The sequence below is a fragment of the Leucoraja erinacea genome, chromosome 14 (assembly GCF_028641065.1).
Source record: "Leucoraja erinacea ecotype New England chromosome 14, Leri_hhj_1, whole genome shotgun sequence".
NCBI lineage: Eukaryota > Metazoa > Chordata > Chondrichthyes > Rajiformes > Rajidae > Leucoraja > Leucoraja erinaceus.
Window position 1 is genome coordinate 35,993,440 of NC_073390.1, and position 18,565 is coordinate 36,012,004.

At 39.7% G+C, this 18,565-nt stretch overlaps 1 protein-coding gene across 2 annotated transcripts in view; it reads left to right on the forward strand.

The window, feature by feature from the left end:
- uggt1 (UDP-glucose glycoprotein glucosyltransferase 1) overlaps positions 1–18,565 on the forward strand; it is a 96,352-nt gene that overhangs the window by 64,507 nt on the left and 13,280 nt on the right. For both annotated transcript variants that reach the window (XM_055646158.1, XM_055646159.1), the window contains 9 exons: positions 2,664–2,853; positions 4,933–5,091; positions 5,993–6,078; positions 7,798–7,882; positions 9,236–9,321; positions 10,527–10,631; positions 12,248–12,332; positions 13,667–13,849; positions 15,743–15,903. In XM_055646158.1, the coding sequence (XP_055502133.1) occupies positions 2,664–2,853; positions 4,933–5,091; positions 5,993–6,078; positions 7,798–7,882; positions 9,236–9,321; positions 10,527–10,631; positions 12,248–12,332; positions 13,667–13,849; positions 15,743–15,903 (1,140 nt within the window). The remainder of the gene's footprint in view (positions 1–2,663; positions 2,854–4,932; positions 5,092–5,992; positions 6,079–7,797; positions 7,883–9,235; positions 9,322–10,526; positions 10,632–12,247; positions 12,333–13,666; positions 13,850–15,742; positions 15,904–18,565) is intronic.

An 18,565-nucleotide genomic window follows, 5' to 3' on the forward strand; every position in this document is an offset into this window, starting at 1 on the left:
GGGGTTCCCCTCTCCCATCATAGATGTGACCCTCACTCGTGTTTCCTCGGTAACCCACAGCTCTGCCCTTCCTCCCCCTCTCCCTATTCGCAACAGAGACAGAGTCCCGCTAGTCCTTATCTTCCACCTCACCAGCCGTCGCATACAACACATAATCCTCCGAAATTTCCGCCACCTCCAACGGGATCCCACCACTAGCCACATTTTCCCATCTCCACCCCTTTCCGCCTTCCACAGAGACCGTTCCCTCCGCAACTCCCTGGTTAACTCATCCCTTCCCACCCAAACCACCCCCTCCCCAGGTACCTTCCCCTGCAATCGCAGAAGATACGACACCTGTCGCGATACCTCCTCCCTCAACTGTGTCCAGGGACCCTGACAGTCCTTTCAGGTTAGGCAGAGGTTCGCTTGCACCTCCTACAAACTCATCTAAGGTATCCGTTGTTCAAGATGTGGACTCTTATACTTCGGCGAGACCAAACACAGACTGGGCGATCGTTTCGTGGAACACCTTCGCTCACCCTGCCTGAACGAACCCGATCCCCTGGTTGCTGGACACTTTAATTCTCCTTCCCATTCCTACACAGACCTTTCTGTCCTCGGCCTCCTCCATTGTCAGAGTGAGGCTAAACGCAAATTGGAGGAACAGCATCTCATATTTCGCTCGGGCAGCTTGCAGCCGAGTGGTATGAATATTGATTTGTCTCACTTCAGGTAGCCCCGGCGTTCCCTCTCCCTCTATCTCTCCTCCACCAAGGTCGAACTAGCTTCTCATTTTCACCCCACAAGCAACTTTTTTTTCCTTTCCTGGTTCCTTTATCAACATTAGTTTTTTGCATATCTTTCATTCATTCTTCTTTATCTCTCCACATCATCGTCTATATCTCTTGTTTCCCTTATCCCTAACCAGTCTGAAGAAGGGTCTTGACCTTAAACGTCACCCATTGCATCTATCCAGAGATGCTGCCTATCCCGCTGAGTTACTCCAGTTTTTTGTGTCTATCTTCCTCAAAAGACTTTTGCAAAACCATATAGCTTGGATAATTTCAGTTTTGGCAAGGAGTCAAAATTGTCTAATTAATAATAAGAAATTTCCAAAATACCATTTCCAAAAAAATTTAAACACTATTAGAATTTTATTTGATGATTTTATTAATATTTTTTTGGTCATAATTGGTTTATCAGATTAATGTTCAGGATAATTTCCCTCATTTGTGTGTAAATTGAACATCAAATGAAGGCATTTGGCAGAATAAAGTTTTGGGGCCCATTCTACATTTAAATAGGGGGCTTGATCTTGATTTAAGACTCCATTTCCTAGATTGTATTGCACATGCTCTGCTCGTGATCATGCAGCCACTTGGTATTTAACCTAGCAATCCTTAAAGGAGAGCAAAAAAAGACATAAAGTTGTGGAGTATTTCAGAGAGCCAGGCAAATCTCTGGAGAACATGGATAGGTAACTTTTTGGGTCAGGACCCTTCTTCAGATTGATTGTAATAGGGAGGAGAAAGTAATAATTGTAATAACGACAAGGGGCGTCTGGGGACAACACCTGGCAAGTGATAGGTGGATATGTGTGAGGGGGGTTTAATTGGCAGATAGATGGACAAAGGCCAGAGATGCAAAGACAAAAAGTGTGAGAAGGATAGAAGAAGCATGAAATGTGAAGCTAGAGGAAGGAAAAGAGGTAGAAGGGACACGCAAGGGGAAAGGGAGAGATGGCTGCACATCAAGTGGGGTGCAATGGATGGGAAGAGGAGGGCAAGAGGGAGAAGTGTTTGTAGATTAGTTACCTAAAATTGGAGATTGCTGTGTTCCTATCATTTGGTTGTAAGCTACTGAAGCTGTATGTGAAGTGCCTTTCCTTGAGGTCACAGTCATACAACGTGGAAGCAGGCCCTTTGGCCCAACTTGCCCACACCGACCAACATGTCCCATCTATACTAGTCCCACTTGCCTAGTTTCTGGATTTAGAAGTTGGAGGGTTTCAGGCAAGGCTACAAAATGGTAGTGATGGGCATGGTAGGAAGACTGGGTAAGCACCTTACTTAATCTGAGGTAGTTTCCCAACTACAGGCTCAGTCAAATCATCTCTCAGTGATATTAACGCATGCCTCACAAGTGCAGTTAAAGTCTGTTTCTGTACATTTGGTTGGTAGGCACTGTCAGATGTACATATGTGGATGAAACGTTCAGAGTGGCTTCCAGTTATGCATTACCTGCAGTTGCTGGTGTTCAAGGTCCGATGACAATGCATCTCCCAGTAATTTTCTTGTGAAATTTAATTTTTCATTGACATTGAATCATGGAACTCTCAAAAATGTGACATTATGCGATCTAGTTTATAAACACAGATATGTTGTCATTCACTATTGTATTAGATTTAATGGTACACATTACATGGTTGTAAACTGCAAATAAAATGGTTTGATTTAAGATCTTCCTGCCTGGAAATTCATCCTGATATGCTGTATATGCACTGCCTCTGAAATTCACTTATTTTATAGTTAGTGGACCAGAGAATAATGTGCTGCAGCTACATATGATATGCTTAGAGCAAGGGAGTGAATTTCTTGGTAATCAGTGTTGACGTTTTGTAAGAACTATTTGTAAGATAGTATTCGATTAATTTTAATGCATGTCCCTCCTCCGTCTTGCAGTATTTACCGGTACGTTCTGGAACCTGAGATCACATTCAAAGCAGATGGCAGCTTTGCACCTGGTCCAGTTGCCAAATTCTTGGACATGCCTCAATCTCCTCTCTTCACGCTTATTATCAACACCCCTGAAAGCTGGATGGTGGAATCAGTACACACTTCGTATGATCTCGACAATATTTATTTGGAAGAGGTGTGTCTATATAGTCTTTTTTTTTACGTATGTGAAAGTGAGAATTATGTGGATTTGGAATCATGCAAAGTGGATAAAGTCACCTGCCACTGGTGCAAGAGTATTCTGAAAAAAAGTTAGAGAGGTAGATAGTTGTATTTGTGTAGTTTATCAGTGAAATTCTCATTGCAGTGGAGTTATGCTGAACTATTTAAAATTACTAATTGGCCTCAGCTGGAATTCTGACCAGTCTTGGTCCACATGATGTCAAATCTTCGAGATGACACAGAATAAATTCACTCAAATTACACTAGGGATTAGGGACTTTGGTCATGTTGCAAATGAGAGAAATAAGCATAATTCTCCTCTCAGAGAGAAAGTGAAGGGATCATTTAACAGAGATGCAGAAATTAGAGGGGTTATGATTGAGGAATTAAAAAAAACTGTTTTCAACTGTGGGTGAATTTGTAACCAGAGGGCATGAATTTAAGATCAGCAAAATAACAACAGATGAGGTGGGAATTAATTGCATACATTGAGCTGGTATACTACCTGAAAGAATTGTGGAAGTGAAGTCAACATTTATTTTCAAAAGGGAATTGCATGTATAGTCTAACTTTTATTTTAATGCTGTTGAATAAGAAAGAAGTAGCACTAATTCTCTATGGATTGTCACCATGTCGTGGTGGAGAAGCTTGTGTGAATCTGAGATACTGAGAGGATGCTGACTGGTGCTACGCTCCTGGTAGGACCAACCATGGCGGTAAGGTCGAGGGGGGAGGTCTCTGACAAAGAGCAATCCAACCAAGACCTCAACGGTAGAACAGGCAGAGGACGATGGCTGACCTTAGTGGAGCGTCTCAACGGCTGGGAAGGCGGATGAAGGGTGCAGCAGAAAAGAGTCTCCGGTCGTCTTGGACGCCATGCTACTGGATCCTGACCCAGTACTGGCAAGGATCATGGGGTTGCTGTCTGTGCATCAGTTTCCCCATTTTAAACAATGTCACGCACAGGCGTCCTCCATATATAGGTAATAGCACCCTGGAGGCAACCATAGTCAGCCATGGCCGAAGGGGGGGCCTAAGAAGAGATCTAATTGGATAGTTCTTCATAAGAAGTGGAACATATGTGATGTGCTTATTTTCTTGTGGAATAATCCATTATTCATAGTTGAATCGGCTTTTGCAGTAACCAGGAATGAAGACTTACTTGCACAGAAACTAATGGGGTGCATTAGAATGGTGCAGAGACGGGGGGGGAGGGGTTGTTTTGGTTGTTAGACAATTCCATCATGCTTCAATTGTGACTGATGCCCATTTCAGACACATAATTGCACATTTCCACTGTTTTGCTTTATCCTTTACTCCTCAGATGGGTCAGGGTAGTCAGCTTGGAGGTGGGGTGGGAAGGGGAGGTGCTGGAATTAAATTTGGTGGAGTTGGGGTAGGGTTGCAATAATCTATAGGCATTGGTATGTTGTGTGGGTCAGATATCATGAGAGAACACCAACATATTGTTCTTTCATCAGAGAGTTTGGATCAGCAGAGAGTTGGAGAGGTAACAGGCATCACATTGGGCAAGGGAGTGGGAATTGGGTCCAGCAATAAAGGGAGGGGTACCTTGAGTCAAGAAGTCTACAGATTTGAGTGGACGGTGTTTTGGGATGAGGGGCAATTACATATCTTGTTTACTGGTTGTTTTACTGGGGATGGGGGCAAGGATGTGGCTAAATATTTAACTTGCACGTCTTCCAGGTCAGTGCTGTTTATATTGTTCTGGGATTGTCCAACAACTGTGCAGTGTGGTCCAAATCCCCTGGTAATGCTCCAAAAGGAGTATTGAATTAGGAATTATATCTTCCAATGTGACCTTGATGTAATTGTGTCAGAGTTGTAGGGTTAATTTGTGCCAGGGCTGAATTCTACAAGTGATGCAAGGGCTTAGAAAAGGACATTATCATGTTTTACTTCAGAAATGAAACAATCTTTGAGTGCATAACACTAGGGGGGAAAAGCACCATGAAATTGATTTTCCAAGCATATCCGTTCTAGAATAAGTATAAAAGCATACAAATCCCTCAGTTTGATTCTCCATTTTCAGATTGAAGGCGGAATAGCAGCAGAATATGAATTGGAATATCTTTTACTGGAAGGACATTGTTATGATGTTTCAACAGGCCAACCACCCAGAGGTCTCCAGTTCACTCTGGGTACAAGTGCTAACCCTGTTATCGTGGACACAATAGTAATGGCAAACTTGGTAGGTATTCAAGGCTTTTTAAATACATTAATATAAATTCAAGTTTTCAATATGTGCACTGACCATGACAATTGTTTGCTGTGAATGCCCACTGTTTCTGTCATCTTGCATTAAATGTTTTTTTTTGCTTGAATTGAGTCTTTTTTTTCTCCTTCCCCATCTCTTCAGTTCAATATTCTCATTATACAAACTCCACACTCTCAAAAATCATAAATAGCAACTCTTATAAAATAATTTCTGTGGACCATAACGCTCAAATTAATCAAGTGAGAAGCTGTGGATGCTATTGATTTAAATGGCAATGTCAAATCCAGTGGATTATCATTTGATCCTGTAACCATTATCACTGAATTTCCAATAAGGCTTTCAGGAAATAGATAATATATTTATAATCCAACGCTTCTGAACTTGAATGTTCTCCAGCTTTGCTTCTATATCCTTCCTGCAACTTTGACACTAACTCGTACTCTTTCCGCACATTTAACCACTGTGCACGTTTTAACCTATCCATTTCAGCTAATCTAATCATGTCTGATTCCAGTACTATGAGATGCAGTTACCATAAAAACGGGCAACTTTCTCATGTGGACTCACTGTGCCATTCAAAAAACTCTTTGAGTTTGCCTTTACTCAAAAATAAAAATGTTCCCAGCCATTTCCAGATTTATTTTTTGTTTTAATTTTCGGTCTCTTTGAACCTAATTTGTTTGCAATCAAACAGCTCATCACAGTTTTAAAAGTGCAGTATTAATTCAAGGGAAATTATTTATTAGAAATTGAACATGGTTTCTAATAGAACATTAAAAATTGAAATGTTTGAACCCAAATGTTATCTGGAATCTATCAGAAAAATCGAAGTAACCATGGTGAAACTGAATAGCCATGTTGTTTGTTTATACAGGGCTATTTCCAATTAAAAGCCAACCCTGGTGCCTGGATGCTCAGACTAAGGAAGGGACGATCAGAAGATATTTATAAAATTTACAGGTATAGTACTCCTGGCTTCATGATCAAGCTTTGTATGGGATGAGATTCTGATGGGAGACCAATGTAGCATTAGTCATGGAGTCATTCAGCCTGGAAACGGGTCCTCTGGCCCAACTTGCCCACGCTGACTAACATGCCCCATCTTCACTAGCCTGCGTTTGGCCCATATCCCTCTAAATCTCTCCACGTCCAAACATTTCTTAAACTTTGTGATAATACCTGCCTCAAATACCTTCTCTGGCAACTCGTTCCATATATCTATCACCTTTTGTGTAAACAAAAAAAAGTTGTCTTTCGGGTTCCCATTAAATCTTTTCCCCTTTACCCTAAAACGATGTCCTCGGGTTCTTGATTCCCCAACTCTATATACAAAAAATCCATGCATTTAACCTATATATTCCTCTCATGTTATTTTACACCTCTATAAGATTACCCTTGCTCTCCAAGGAATAAAGTCCAAGACTACTCAACCTCTCCCTATAGCTCAGGCCCTTGTGTCCTGGGCACCATCCTCGTAAATCTTTTCTGCACCTTTCTTGCTTAACAACATCTTTCCTATAGCAGGGTGACCAAAACTGATCACAATGCTCGAGATGTAGCCTCACCAATGTATTACAACTGTAATATGACCTCCCAACTTCTGTACTCAATACTCTAACTGATGAAGTCCAATGTGCTGAAAGCCTTCTTGATTACTCTTATCTATTTATGATGCGACTTTCAAGGAACTATGCACATGTACTTCTGGATGCCTCTGCTAGAACACTCCCCAGAGCCCTGCCATTTATTGTATAGGTCCTGCCCTGGTTTGACTTCTCAAAATGCCTTGCACTTCACTGTGTTAAACTCCATGAACCTTTCACCAGCCCAACCAATCAATATCCTGCTGCAATTTTTGACAACCATCTTCGCTATCTACAATACTGCCCACTTTAGTGTCATCTGCAAACTTACTAATCATGACTTGCACGTTCTCATCCAAATCATTTATATAGCACCTTAGCAGAAAATCCTGAGGCACACCACTAGTTACAGGCCTCCAGTCTGAAAAGCAACACTTCCACCATCACCCTCTGCTTCCTTCCTTGAAGCCAATTTTCTATCCTTTCAGCTAACTCACCTTGGATCACATGTGATCTAACCTTCCAGAGCAGCTTACCATGCAGAACTTTGTCAGATGCCTTGCTGAAATCCATAAATACGTCTACAGCTCTGCCCTCATCAACCTTTTGGTTACATCTTCAAAAAACTCAATCAGATTCATGAGACGCAACACAACCTCCCATGTACCAAACAACGCTGACTATCCCTAATCACCCATGTCCATGTAAATGGAGGTATCCCTAATCTATAGGGATGGACTATCCCTAATCTAAATTTATATTTTATCCCTCAGAATATTCTCTAGTAACTTTCCAACCACAGACTTTAATAGTTAGACTCTATTACCCATAACTACTCTTAACTCTATTTTCCCCTGCTCTCTCTGTGGAGGGATCTTTTTTAAGTCCTGGCACACTTGTAGTAAGTCAATGTGAGACTACTGTGGTAGCATCTTAAAAATGAAACATTGTGTTTTAGTGTTCTTACAATAAAGCAAAACAATTATAATTTCTTAATTCCTAATTTCAACATTTTGTTTTGGTGTGAATTCCAATTTTAATAGTCTTGTCGGTCTTTGGCTCCCCCTGATTTTAATATTTTTATCTCATGGTTCAGTCATGACGGAGCAGACTCTCCTCCTGGGACGGATGAAGTAACTGTTGTTCTTGACAGCTTCAAAAGCAGAATTATTAAAGTGAAGGTATGTCTATTGCAAGGACTTAAATATAGGTTAAAGGGGAGAAATGCTGGATCATTGAGGACTGCCCACTGTGAAATTTGTTCATAAGGTGTTTTCGACGATACTCTGTTTACAGGGTATTTTTACAAGTTTCTATCTTGAGGATTATGTAATTTGGCAGCAAAAATCCAAACTTGATCCATCACAGCAGGACTGTTTCGGTGTGTGTAAAGGACTAGTTAACATTTAGACAGAACTTTTGGTTCCAATGGAATTCATTAAGTGAGCCCTTTCACGGAATTGAATAAAAGGGAACATTTAAAGGTCAATAAATCAGTTCAAGATTATGTTGATTGAGAAGCTTATGAATATGAAAGTTAATTTCTTGTACGGGTTATGTATATAAATGTGCATTTGTTAAGACCACATAGCTACTGACAATGCAGAGAAAGAAAACACATAATTCCCTAAAGGTGGAAAAGAAATAGCATATTTAATGGAAATAATTAATTTCTGAATAAACAATTCCATTGATGGGCAGTGTGTTGATATGCCACTAGGGAGTCCCTGATCCCAGATTACATCCAGTGAAGTTAATGAGCACACTTTTTAATGGAAGCATCCTCTAATAAGGATTACTTAACGATAATATTGATTTAGAAACAGGAATTGTCATTTTTCCAAGACGAAGAGCTTACCAGAACCTGAATCTATAGTCACTGTATGAGATTTAACAGATCATTGTATGAGTAGAGATTTAACGGATCATTGCACATTACTTGGCAGAACTCACTTACGGGAAGAAAATGAATTATTGGGTATAATTGATGGTGAGAACTTTATAAAGCTTACTGTATATGAACGCAAAATGTTTTCGTTTTCCCAGTTCCCACTTTGTATTTGCATTGGGCTGATTAACAAAAGAATGACTTGAAAGCCAGACTAAAGTGGAGTGTTTGGACAAGTCAACTGCTCTGCCAACTTTAGATCCACGTCAGGAGGTGCCTGATTAAAGGATTTATTCGCCAGCTTTTCTTCCCCTTTGTTCCTCCTGGTTAGCTTGGGGAGATGATTTACAGGTGATGATATTGTAGCACCAAGTGTAACTGCGATGCACTTTGGTCTTAGATGTCTTCATGATCGTTTCAGAAATGTTTTAATAATTTGAAAACTGAAAAGTTCAGAACTAAATCACGATAATCTGATTCAGAGCACATGCTTATTTTGCATTTTTTGCAATATTGGGCCCACTGTTTCTCAGCATCAATTACTTTCTTTATTTTGTTCAGGTGTTACATGCACAGAGATTGCATTTCTGCAAAATAAGTTAAAGTATGGACCATAGAATCAATTGTTTTATCACTGCTTCTGTAGGTACAAAAGAAACCCGAAAAAATGAGCGAAGAACTCCTCAGTGATGGCAATGCCGAAAATGAAGGCTTCTGGGAATCCATTAAAAGGCAGGAAAACTTTGGGATTTTATTGGAAATATTGGGTTTTATAATTATATTAATAACTAATAACTAGAAACAACTTGTTTACTGGGAAAATCGAAGAATGTTGTCAGCATTTGTCATCCTTTTTCCAACTCATTTACTCGTAAGCCATTTCCATTTATTTTTTATCTGACAAAGATACATATAGATAGAGCACAATAGAGAGCAGGAACAGAAAAATACCCTTATATAAATACTTTGATAGTCCATGTTGCTGTTGACAAAATTGAAATTAATTTCTTACAATTTTGTAAATTTGTTTTACCAGGGCACTATAAAGATGGTAATGTACAAGACTAATCATACCTTAAGTTAAGAGCATTTTACTGTTAAAACATAGTAGATAACATAATTAATATATAGGTCCTTTTGGGGTACTGAATGTGGTTGATCAGCCATGATTACATTGAATGGCGGTGCAGGCTCGAAGTACTCCTGCTCCTGTGCCTATTGTCCTTTTAACCTGGTCCTGGTCTCAGGAACGTTATATTGTTTGTAATTGTAATTGTGATTTTTTTTTTTTTTTTTTTACATATCAGTCCCTCTGGCCTCCTCCCACTTCACAACAAATAATGACGTTCAACATAGAATCAAAGTGCTGGAGTAACTCAGGCAGCTTCTGTGGCGAAAAAGGATAGTTGATGTTTTGGGTCGAGACCCTTCTTCGTCACCCATCCTTTTTCTCCACAGAGGCTGCCTGACCCACAGCACGGAATCGTGAGAAATTAATTTCAGTGCCCGCTGAATTACTACAGCACTTTGTGCCCATCTTTGGTATAAACCAGCATCTGCAGTTCTTTGTTTCTACATCTTGACTGGAAACATTCCATGCGCTGAGTTGGATACATTTAACTCAATATTTCAGAATATACCACAACTCTTGGAGTTCTCCCTACCATGAGTGAATTATTTTCCCCATTTAATACACCACACATTCTGTTCCCCCTTGTGTGTAGAATTTAGGTTGGCTAGGTCACCACAGGTCCAAACATTTTTAATAAGACATTACGTAGTTGCCATCTGAAAGAATTTCCATTACACAAATCTCAACCCAGTTACTAGGAAGATGAAGAGCCAGTTTCTCTAATCTACTTTGTCTTATCATAGCCTAAACCCAACCGTAACATTTCAGTTAAATATTAATCAGAATCTACCTTGTGCCTTCACAGAGGATTCACAGGAGGACCAAAATCTGAAGAATTAAAATTGGACAAGGAAGATGTCATTAATATCTTTTCAGTTGCATCAGGTCATCTATACGAGAGGTTTCTAAGGTCAGATTAAAATATTTCATTTTTAAGTTCCTAATAATTCTACCTGTTCTCTAATTTTGAAGTCTATTTAAAATATGTGGCTGGGATAATTTTCATGCAAGTCTAGATAGATTCTTTAGATTTTTAATTTTGTGCAAACAGTGTAGAGGAAGATGATATGCCTGGATCTCTGAAAGACAGCTGTGAAAATTCAGATGACTAAGGCGCCATAAATTAGGTTTCATTTTTTGACTCGTGCTGCATTGGATGTCTCAGTTTACTCAGGAACCAGTAGAATACATTCCAAGCACTAAGCTGGCTTGATGTTTGGTGGCTAATTCCTGTGCGTGATACTAACCCTTAGGACCAAAAACGTTTCATGTGTGAGCCCTGGTACTCATGGAACCGGATCAGAATGCTTTCTGCCATCAGGGCAGCACCATGGCACACTGTGCGAATTGCTGCCTCACAGTGCCAGAGACCCAGGTTCGATTCCGACCTCGGGTGCTGTCACTGTGGACTTTGCGCGTTTTCGCTGTGACTGTGTGGGTTTCCTCTGGGTGCTCAGGTTGTCTCCCACGCCCCAAAGGCATGTGGATTTATAGATTAATTGGCCTCTATAAATTGGCCCCAGTGTGTAAGCGGTAGATGAAAAAATAGGATTACATAGATCTAGTTTAAACGTGATCGGTAATTAGTGTGGTCTCGGTGGGCCAAAGTGGTTGTTTCCATACTTCTTTCGAAAGTAAACTAATCTGTAGGGAAAAGACAGTAAAGTTTATACAAATAAGGCCCATCCTTTCTATGGCCAAGTACATCAAATCTTGCATTAAAAAAAGATGACGGTGAAGTCACCTTTCTCCCTGTTAGAATAATGAATTAATTGTTTGCATATGATAAAATAAGATTATTTTCCCTGTCGATTTACAAAGGTGTGTTCCGAGTACACCTCTTTGCTTAGAATTTTCCTTTTTTGAATTCCAACTAAAAAACCCACCTTGAGGTTCAAATCTGTTTGAAGCTTCATTATCAGCCTTTTAGACAAGAGATGGGATTATTGGCTATATTTAAGAGGGAATTAGATGTGGCCCTTGTGGCTAAGGGGATCAGAGGGTATGGAGAGAAGGCAGGTACGGGATACTGAGTTGGATGATCAGCCATGATCATATTGAATGGCGGTGCAGGCTCGAAGGGCCAAATGGCCTACTCCTGCACCTAATGTTTCTATGTTTCTATACTGATAATTCACAAATCATGATCTCTCTCTCATGATGGGTGGCCACAAACACATTTCAGTTCATCATTAATAATTTATACTGATGGAGAAGTATATTTTAGAATTTGGTCACAATTGCTGTAATATTGGTATTGAAGATTCTGAGAGAGTGGTTACATAATTTGTCAAAATATTTCTACAAGACTTACAAGATGTCTCAGCATAAAGAGATTTTGAATGACACAAGAGTAAATATGTGAAACTATCGGAAAAATGCCGGGGAATAATATTTGTAAATGTATCAGAATTTTATTCCAGTTTCGCATTTGAGTTAAGTTTACACATATTTCAAGTTCTTTACATTTCCACATTAATAGTCTTAATTTGTAATTTGTCCAATTTTGAACCATTATAATTACAGAATAATGATGCTGTCTGTCCTGAAACACACAGAAACACCAGTGAAGTTCTGGTTTCTTAAGAATTACCTCTCTCCCACATTCAAGGTTTGTTGAAAGAATTAATTAAAATCTACTGTGGTAAACTACTATAGCTCATTTCAGTACATGTGTAAGAATTGCAATGTTTAGATGCTTTTTTAAACCTTTCTTGAAATAATATTAGCCATTTATGATCATCATATGTTCTAAATTTAGCAAGCCTACTTAAAAAGTGAAAGGTCCTGCCCTTGACATTAAGACACCATTTGATCAAATGTGGCATCAAGGAGTCCAACTAAACTGGAGTCAATGGGAATTAGGGGAGGAAAAACCTCAGCTAGTTGGAAGTAATACCGAGCACAAAGGAGGATGGTCGTGCCGGTTGTAGGTCAATCATCTCAGCCACAGGACATCTCTGCAGGTGTTCCTCAAGGATCACATGGGTTGGGTGCTGCCACAAACCCCACAGAGACCGTGTATGGGGATCGGACGTGGCCTGTAGCAGTACTGGGCAGCAGGGAAACTGTGCATCTACAGCATCGCCAGGCCGACACATACAAAACCGTTCCGCATGGACAATGGGCCTATAAAGCCAAGATAAGACTCTATGCTTTTCAGAACATGAAACTTGAAGAACAAGATGGCGTTGGCAACATGGCGACTCTTTGTGTACTGTCTCGGTAAAATCTTGCACTATAATCGTTGCATTTTTGTACATATGATTGTGCTTATGTGTAATATGATTTTATTGAATTGGATGCATAACAAATAATTTCAAGTTCTAGGTGCATGTAGCAATAAAGTACCATTGAATAACAAGAAATAGATCATAAATTATCAATGTTTTTAAGTAAACTAGACCGATAGTGCAAAAATCAATTTACTTAGAGCAACTATAGTTGTGCAAAATCCATAGTTTTTGAGTTAGGGTTGTGTTTAGAATTGTGCATGGTAGTTTAAGAACTTGATGATTGATTGGAAGAAGCTGTTCTTGAATCTGGAAGTAACAGTTCTCGGGCTGCTGCACTTGCATGATTAATGAGGAGGAGGTGTTGCCAAATCTGTACTAATTGAGATCTGCTGATGAGGAAGTTGAGGATTCAGCTGCATAGAGAGGGGACCCATTTCACTGAGTTTTTCAAAGCGTTTTAGAAACAATGGTGGCGTAGAAAGAACAAATTATCTAAAGGTGGAAAAAAAGTTGAATCTTGCAGGGTGCAACGTACCGAGATGCACTTTTTATGGAGTTAAACAAATTATTTCACATAAGCGAATTATGTTAATTAATATCTTGTGTGTTTACTAATGTGTTTGCGGCAAATTTGTGACTTGCTAAATTGGATCTGTTGCATTTTCCATGTTCAGCTCAGCATCACAGTGTACTTGTTCTGTTTTGGTAGGAATTTATTCCACACATGGCAAAGAAGTATGGTTTCCAATATGAACTGGTACAGTACAAGTGGCCCAGGTGGCTTCACCAACAGACGGAAAAACAACGAATCATCTGGGGTTATAAGATCCTCTTTCTGGACGTGCTTTTCCCATTGGCTGTTGACAAGATCTTATTCGTGGATGCTGATCAAGTAATTTTTTTAAGAAATTAATTTTTGATTACGTTCAATTACTAATCATGCTTAAGACCCTCTGAAGTGATTTAAATTTATACGAGCCTGATAGTAAATCTATTAGCCTGCATCTATGGGAAGTAGAAATATCAGTGTTTAAGTCCAGGAATCATATGCCAATCTGTTTTTGGTTGTACCAACAATGGCAGTGTGTCTTTATATAGAACTACTAGACTATGTGGGACCCATTGGGTCCCTGTCACACGAGAGACCTGGTCCCCCAACGCAACCCGTTCCCCAATGCAATATTGCACCACTCACCCGTTTCCCCCCCATGCAACTCGTCCCAGCGCAATAGTGCACCACTCACGCATAGCCCCCAACTGCGCAGGCACGGCTCATTTCCCCTCATCCCCCAGCACTCCCTCCCCCTGAATCTTCACCCTCCCTCTCCTTTCTCCTCTCCCCCTCCCCAATCCCTCCCTCGATAACTTTTACAATATACCACCAATCTGAACAAAACTTGTTGCACCCGCAGCACAGGAGAACGGTGAGTAACCTGGCGAAAAATCGTAGTCCTGTCGCGTAACATTTTTGCGCAAATAGAAACACCCCGCAAACTGAAAGAGCAGAAGATCAGGGTTTTCGTTATGTATAGATAGATAGATTGCCTTCAAACCCAAATTGCTATGGATTCACCATGAAGCCAGCTTGTAAATGCTATCAGATTCTCTGCCATCAGATTATATGTTGTGTTTTGCAAGATACAAAAGTCAAAGTGATGATAAGGATAAGGTATACTAAATATAGCTTTCTTAAAATTGATTGTAAAGATACAGAAATATTCAATATAATTCTACAATTGTAGCAGGACTCCTAACATTCTAGATTTTCAAGGGAGCTTAGTGCAGGACTGAATACTCATTGTAAAATATGTATTTTTCTCTGATACGCATCATACTCTATGTTTCGTGGAGTTTGAAATAGCAACAGTGTTAAGTACTTTATCAAACTTTTCATGGTCCTCCTAAATCCTCATATAGTATTGCATTTCTGTCATTATCGTCAAATTATCTTTCTTCATTTGTAAGCCCAGATAATGAATGCTAGATGAATGTTTCCCCTTGGAGGGTATTGTAGACAAGCCGAATGATCTACTCAGCAGGTCCCCACAGTTGAGAGCCTGAATTAATAAACCCTGCATTTACCTGGAGGTATGGAAGTTAGTTGGTCTCCCTTATGCTGCCCCATCTGACATTGATTAACTTTCTATGTACTGGGTACTAAATTGCTTGTCTTTGTAGTCTGCAATCTGAGTTGTTCAATGTATTATTTGATATTAACTAACAGAGTTATCAGACATCTGTTACTGTCTGACAAAATAGATCAATTCTGTAGACAAGGCATGTTGCCAAACAGATTTCCGCCCCTTTGTGTCCAGTTCTTGGAAACATGGGAGAGAAAGGCTCAATTAAAGAGCTAACTAACAGGATTATTTTAATAATTCAAATAAATTGCTTTCCATTTGAATCCATTCCAATATAATTCTTGAACTGAGCTCCACACTAAAGCCCCATTAAGAGTGTTTGCAGTTTGCTTTCAGGTAATGAGAATTTGCAGTGACCTTTTAATTTAGATGTAGATGGATCCATAATAGTGTCTGAGACATTGACGCAATGTATTTGCCTACAAAGAGGCTTCAAGGTAAAGTGATTCTCAATCATATTCATAATGATGGAAGTTGAAATAGTACTAATAAGATTCACTTAATTTCTTGCAATGTCTTTGTTACTTTCAACAGCATCATTAACATTATAAAAGGGTCATGGAATGGTTGAACCCAGTTATTTTCTGTTTAATGCATAATGAATCTCAAGGCTCTTTGCTGATTAATTAGCTTTTTTCTCACAGATAGTTCGTGCTGATTTAAAGGAGTTGCGTGATTTGGACCTTGATGGAGCTCCCTATGGGTATACTCCTTTCTGTGAGAGTCGTAAGGAAATGGATGGATATCGGTTCTGGAGATCAGGTTATTGGGCTAATCATCTGCAGGGAAGAAAGTACCACATAAGGTGTGAAATTGGCATCGTATTATATTTGTTTTTTTATTCTAGGAGAAAATTGTTGCTGATATTTACACCTCGGAACTTGAAGCTCTCAACCTTCTCCCCTTCAGCTTTCATAGGTCTTGTTTGGTAGATAGTCCTGAGCTTCATATATGTGTCATCTGGTTGATCAACCTTCAAGGAACTATGCACGGTTATACCCAGATCCCTCTGTTCAACTGTATTCTTCAATTCCCTACCATTTACCATGTACGTCAACATGATCATGGATTAACATTTCTGAGTGGTTATTACAATTTATTTCTTTAGAAGCCTTGCTTCAGATTTTCAGACTTCAAAACTAATGCTATTTAAGAGCAAATGTCAGGCCAGCTTTCGAGATTGTTGTTCAAAAATTCATAGGTTGCTGCTTGAGTTGTGTTGCTGACGATCTCGCTGAAATGCTTTCAGCAACATGAGGCTGCTGTTTTTATAAATAAGATGTAACTGGACTTGCAGTGGAAAGTTAAGAAATGTTCACTACTGTTCAGGTTCTCTTTTAATCATGCAGTGAGTATTAATCACTAGCAAGAAATAATTTCAAAATCCTTCAGTCTAATTGGTTTTAGATACACAGTTGTTTGCCTCATCCATGGGGCCCAAAAGTCCAGTTTCCCTCCATGAACTCTCGGCAGTTTGCAAGACAAACATCTGTAGACTTGCAAGGGCAAATCCATATAATAGCTGGTCCCATTAAATGTGTTACCTTAACAACATTATGGTACAATGCGTTCATCATATGTTTAACGTAAACATTTCACCCATCGTCTTCAGTACAACGTGCACAGCTATCTAACATATTTTTGAAATCATGACATTGCTCAATGGGAAATAAGATGTTATGGGGGAAGCATGGCTTTCCCCGACTGTAGTTGGTGACACGATAATATAATTTGATTTTATTTGGTTTCCTTATTTACAGATTAAATTTACCTTAAGTTTTTAATGCTTTTTGTGGAAATTCTTCTGCTTCTTGGCTGAATACAAAATAGGGTTGATGTATATCCTGGGTAATGGAGGGAAAGCATTCCATAGGTTAAAGCAAGAAGATGGAAAGTGTAAAAGAGCCCAAAGCAACAGCTTGTCCATGGTGACTATGTCTAACACAATGTTCACCTGCATCCAATGTATCAAGCGAGTTTTTAGAAGCCTGGTGATACCAAAGGATCTCCAGAAAACAACATACCTGGACAACCACTGGTAGATACCGTTGTGGAGCATGGATGCAGGCCCTTTGGCCCAACTTGTCCATGCCAACCAAGATGCACTTCTATGCCAGTCCCATTTGCCCACCTTTTACCCATATCCCTCTAAATCCATGTTCCTATCCATGTTCTTCCACTTCTTACATGAGACCCTGCCCTTTCACTAAATTCTCAGTTTGTACGTGCACCAGGTCAAGGAGCATGAGCAGCCTGAGGTACTTTATTGCTGGGAACCTTCGAAGTTCCCAGCAATCTATACAGCCTTCAGTGAAACATATGGCAACACCACAGTTTCAGGGGTGGGGACCAACCGGTGGGTACCAAATCCCATCATACCTTATGCCACACTACCTATTTAACTGGATGGATCCTGAGGAAGTTCATGCACCCTGTGCAAAATACGTCTTCATCCCACGTGAAATCTGAGGCCAAGAGTGACTAATGGCCACTTGTAAAGCCTTTGTCAACTAGCCACAACTAAAGGAGGCAATTAGCAAATTTCAGGCATTCATGCCAGCAGCAGGCCACACCAAACTTGGTTGGATTAAAGATAGGATGGTGAGTTTTTGCCCTGTCACAGTTAACCACAAACCAGTATACCAGCCATTGGGTCATCTGAATTTGAGTATCGTTATATATGGGGGCAGTGTCTACTCCAATCTTTATGTTATTGCTAGTTACAAGCTGCTGATTATTTTCTGAGGACATACGGAAGTATTTCATAGATAATAAATCGCATTTGAAATGTGCTCAGTTTTATTTTGCAACTGAATATCATTGATCTTCTACACCAAATTGGATAAATGTGTTTCTAAATCTTGACTGTTTAGGTAATCGTGGGCAGATTAGATTTTGATTTAGTGAATTATTTGAAAGACAGCATCTCCGTAACATACCACTTCCTCATCACTTCACTGATATGTTGGCTTTATTACCTGCTAAATCTTGGTTTAGGTTTGCATCGCGTTAAATGCAACATCTTTTCCAAGGAGTTGTAGTGCCACCATGTGATAAAGTGCGGCACTGCTTAAACTATGTAAATCATGAGTCAAGCATGTTTAATTGCCATCTGTACCAAAATGGGACAATGAAATTCTTACTTGCAGCAGCACAATGTCTGTAAAGAAAATATTCAGTAGATAATATAATAAAACAAACAATAAGCAGTAAATAAATAAAACCCAAATATTAGGGCAAATATTAGCAAAACAAGATCCCTAGTGTGACTAAGACTGTTTGTAGTGTTCAATAGTCTGATGGTTGTTGGGAAGAAGCAGTTCTTGAACTTGGAAGTCACATGTTTTCAGACTCCCATACCTCTTCCGGATGGCAAATGAGAGTATGGCAGGGTGGTGTGGATCCCTGATGATGATGGCACACAGGTTTTCAGGAACCCTCAGTTGCATTTCCTCTTGTTGTCATGG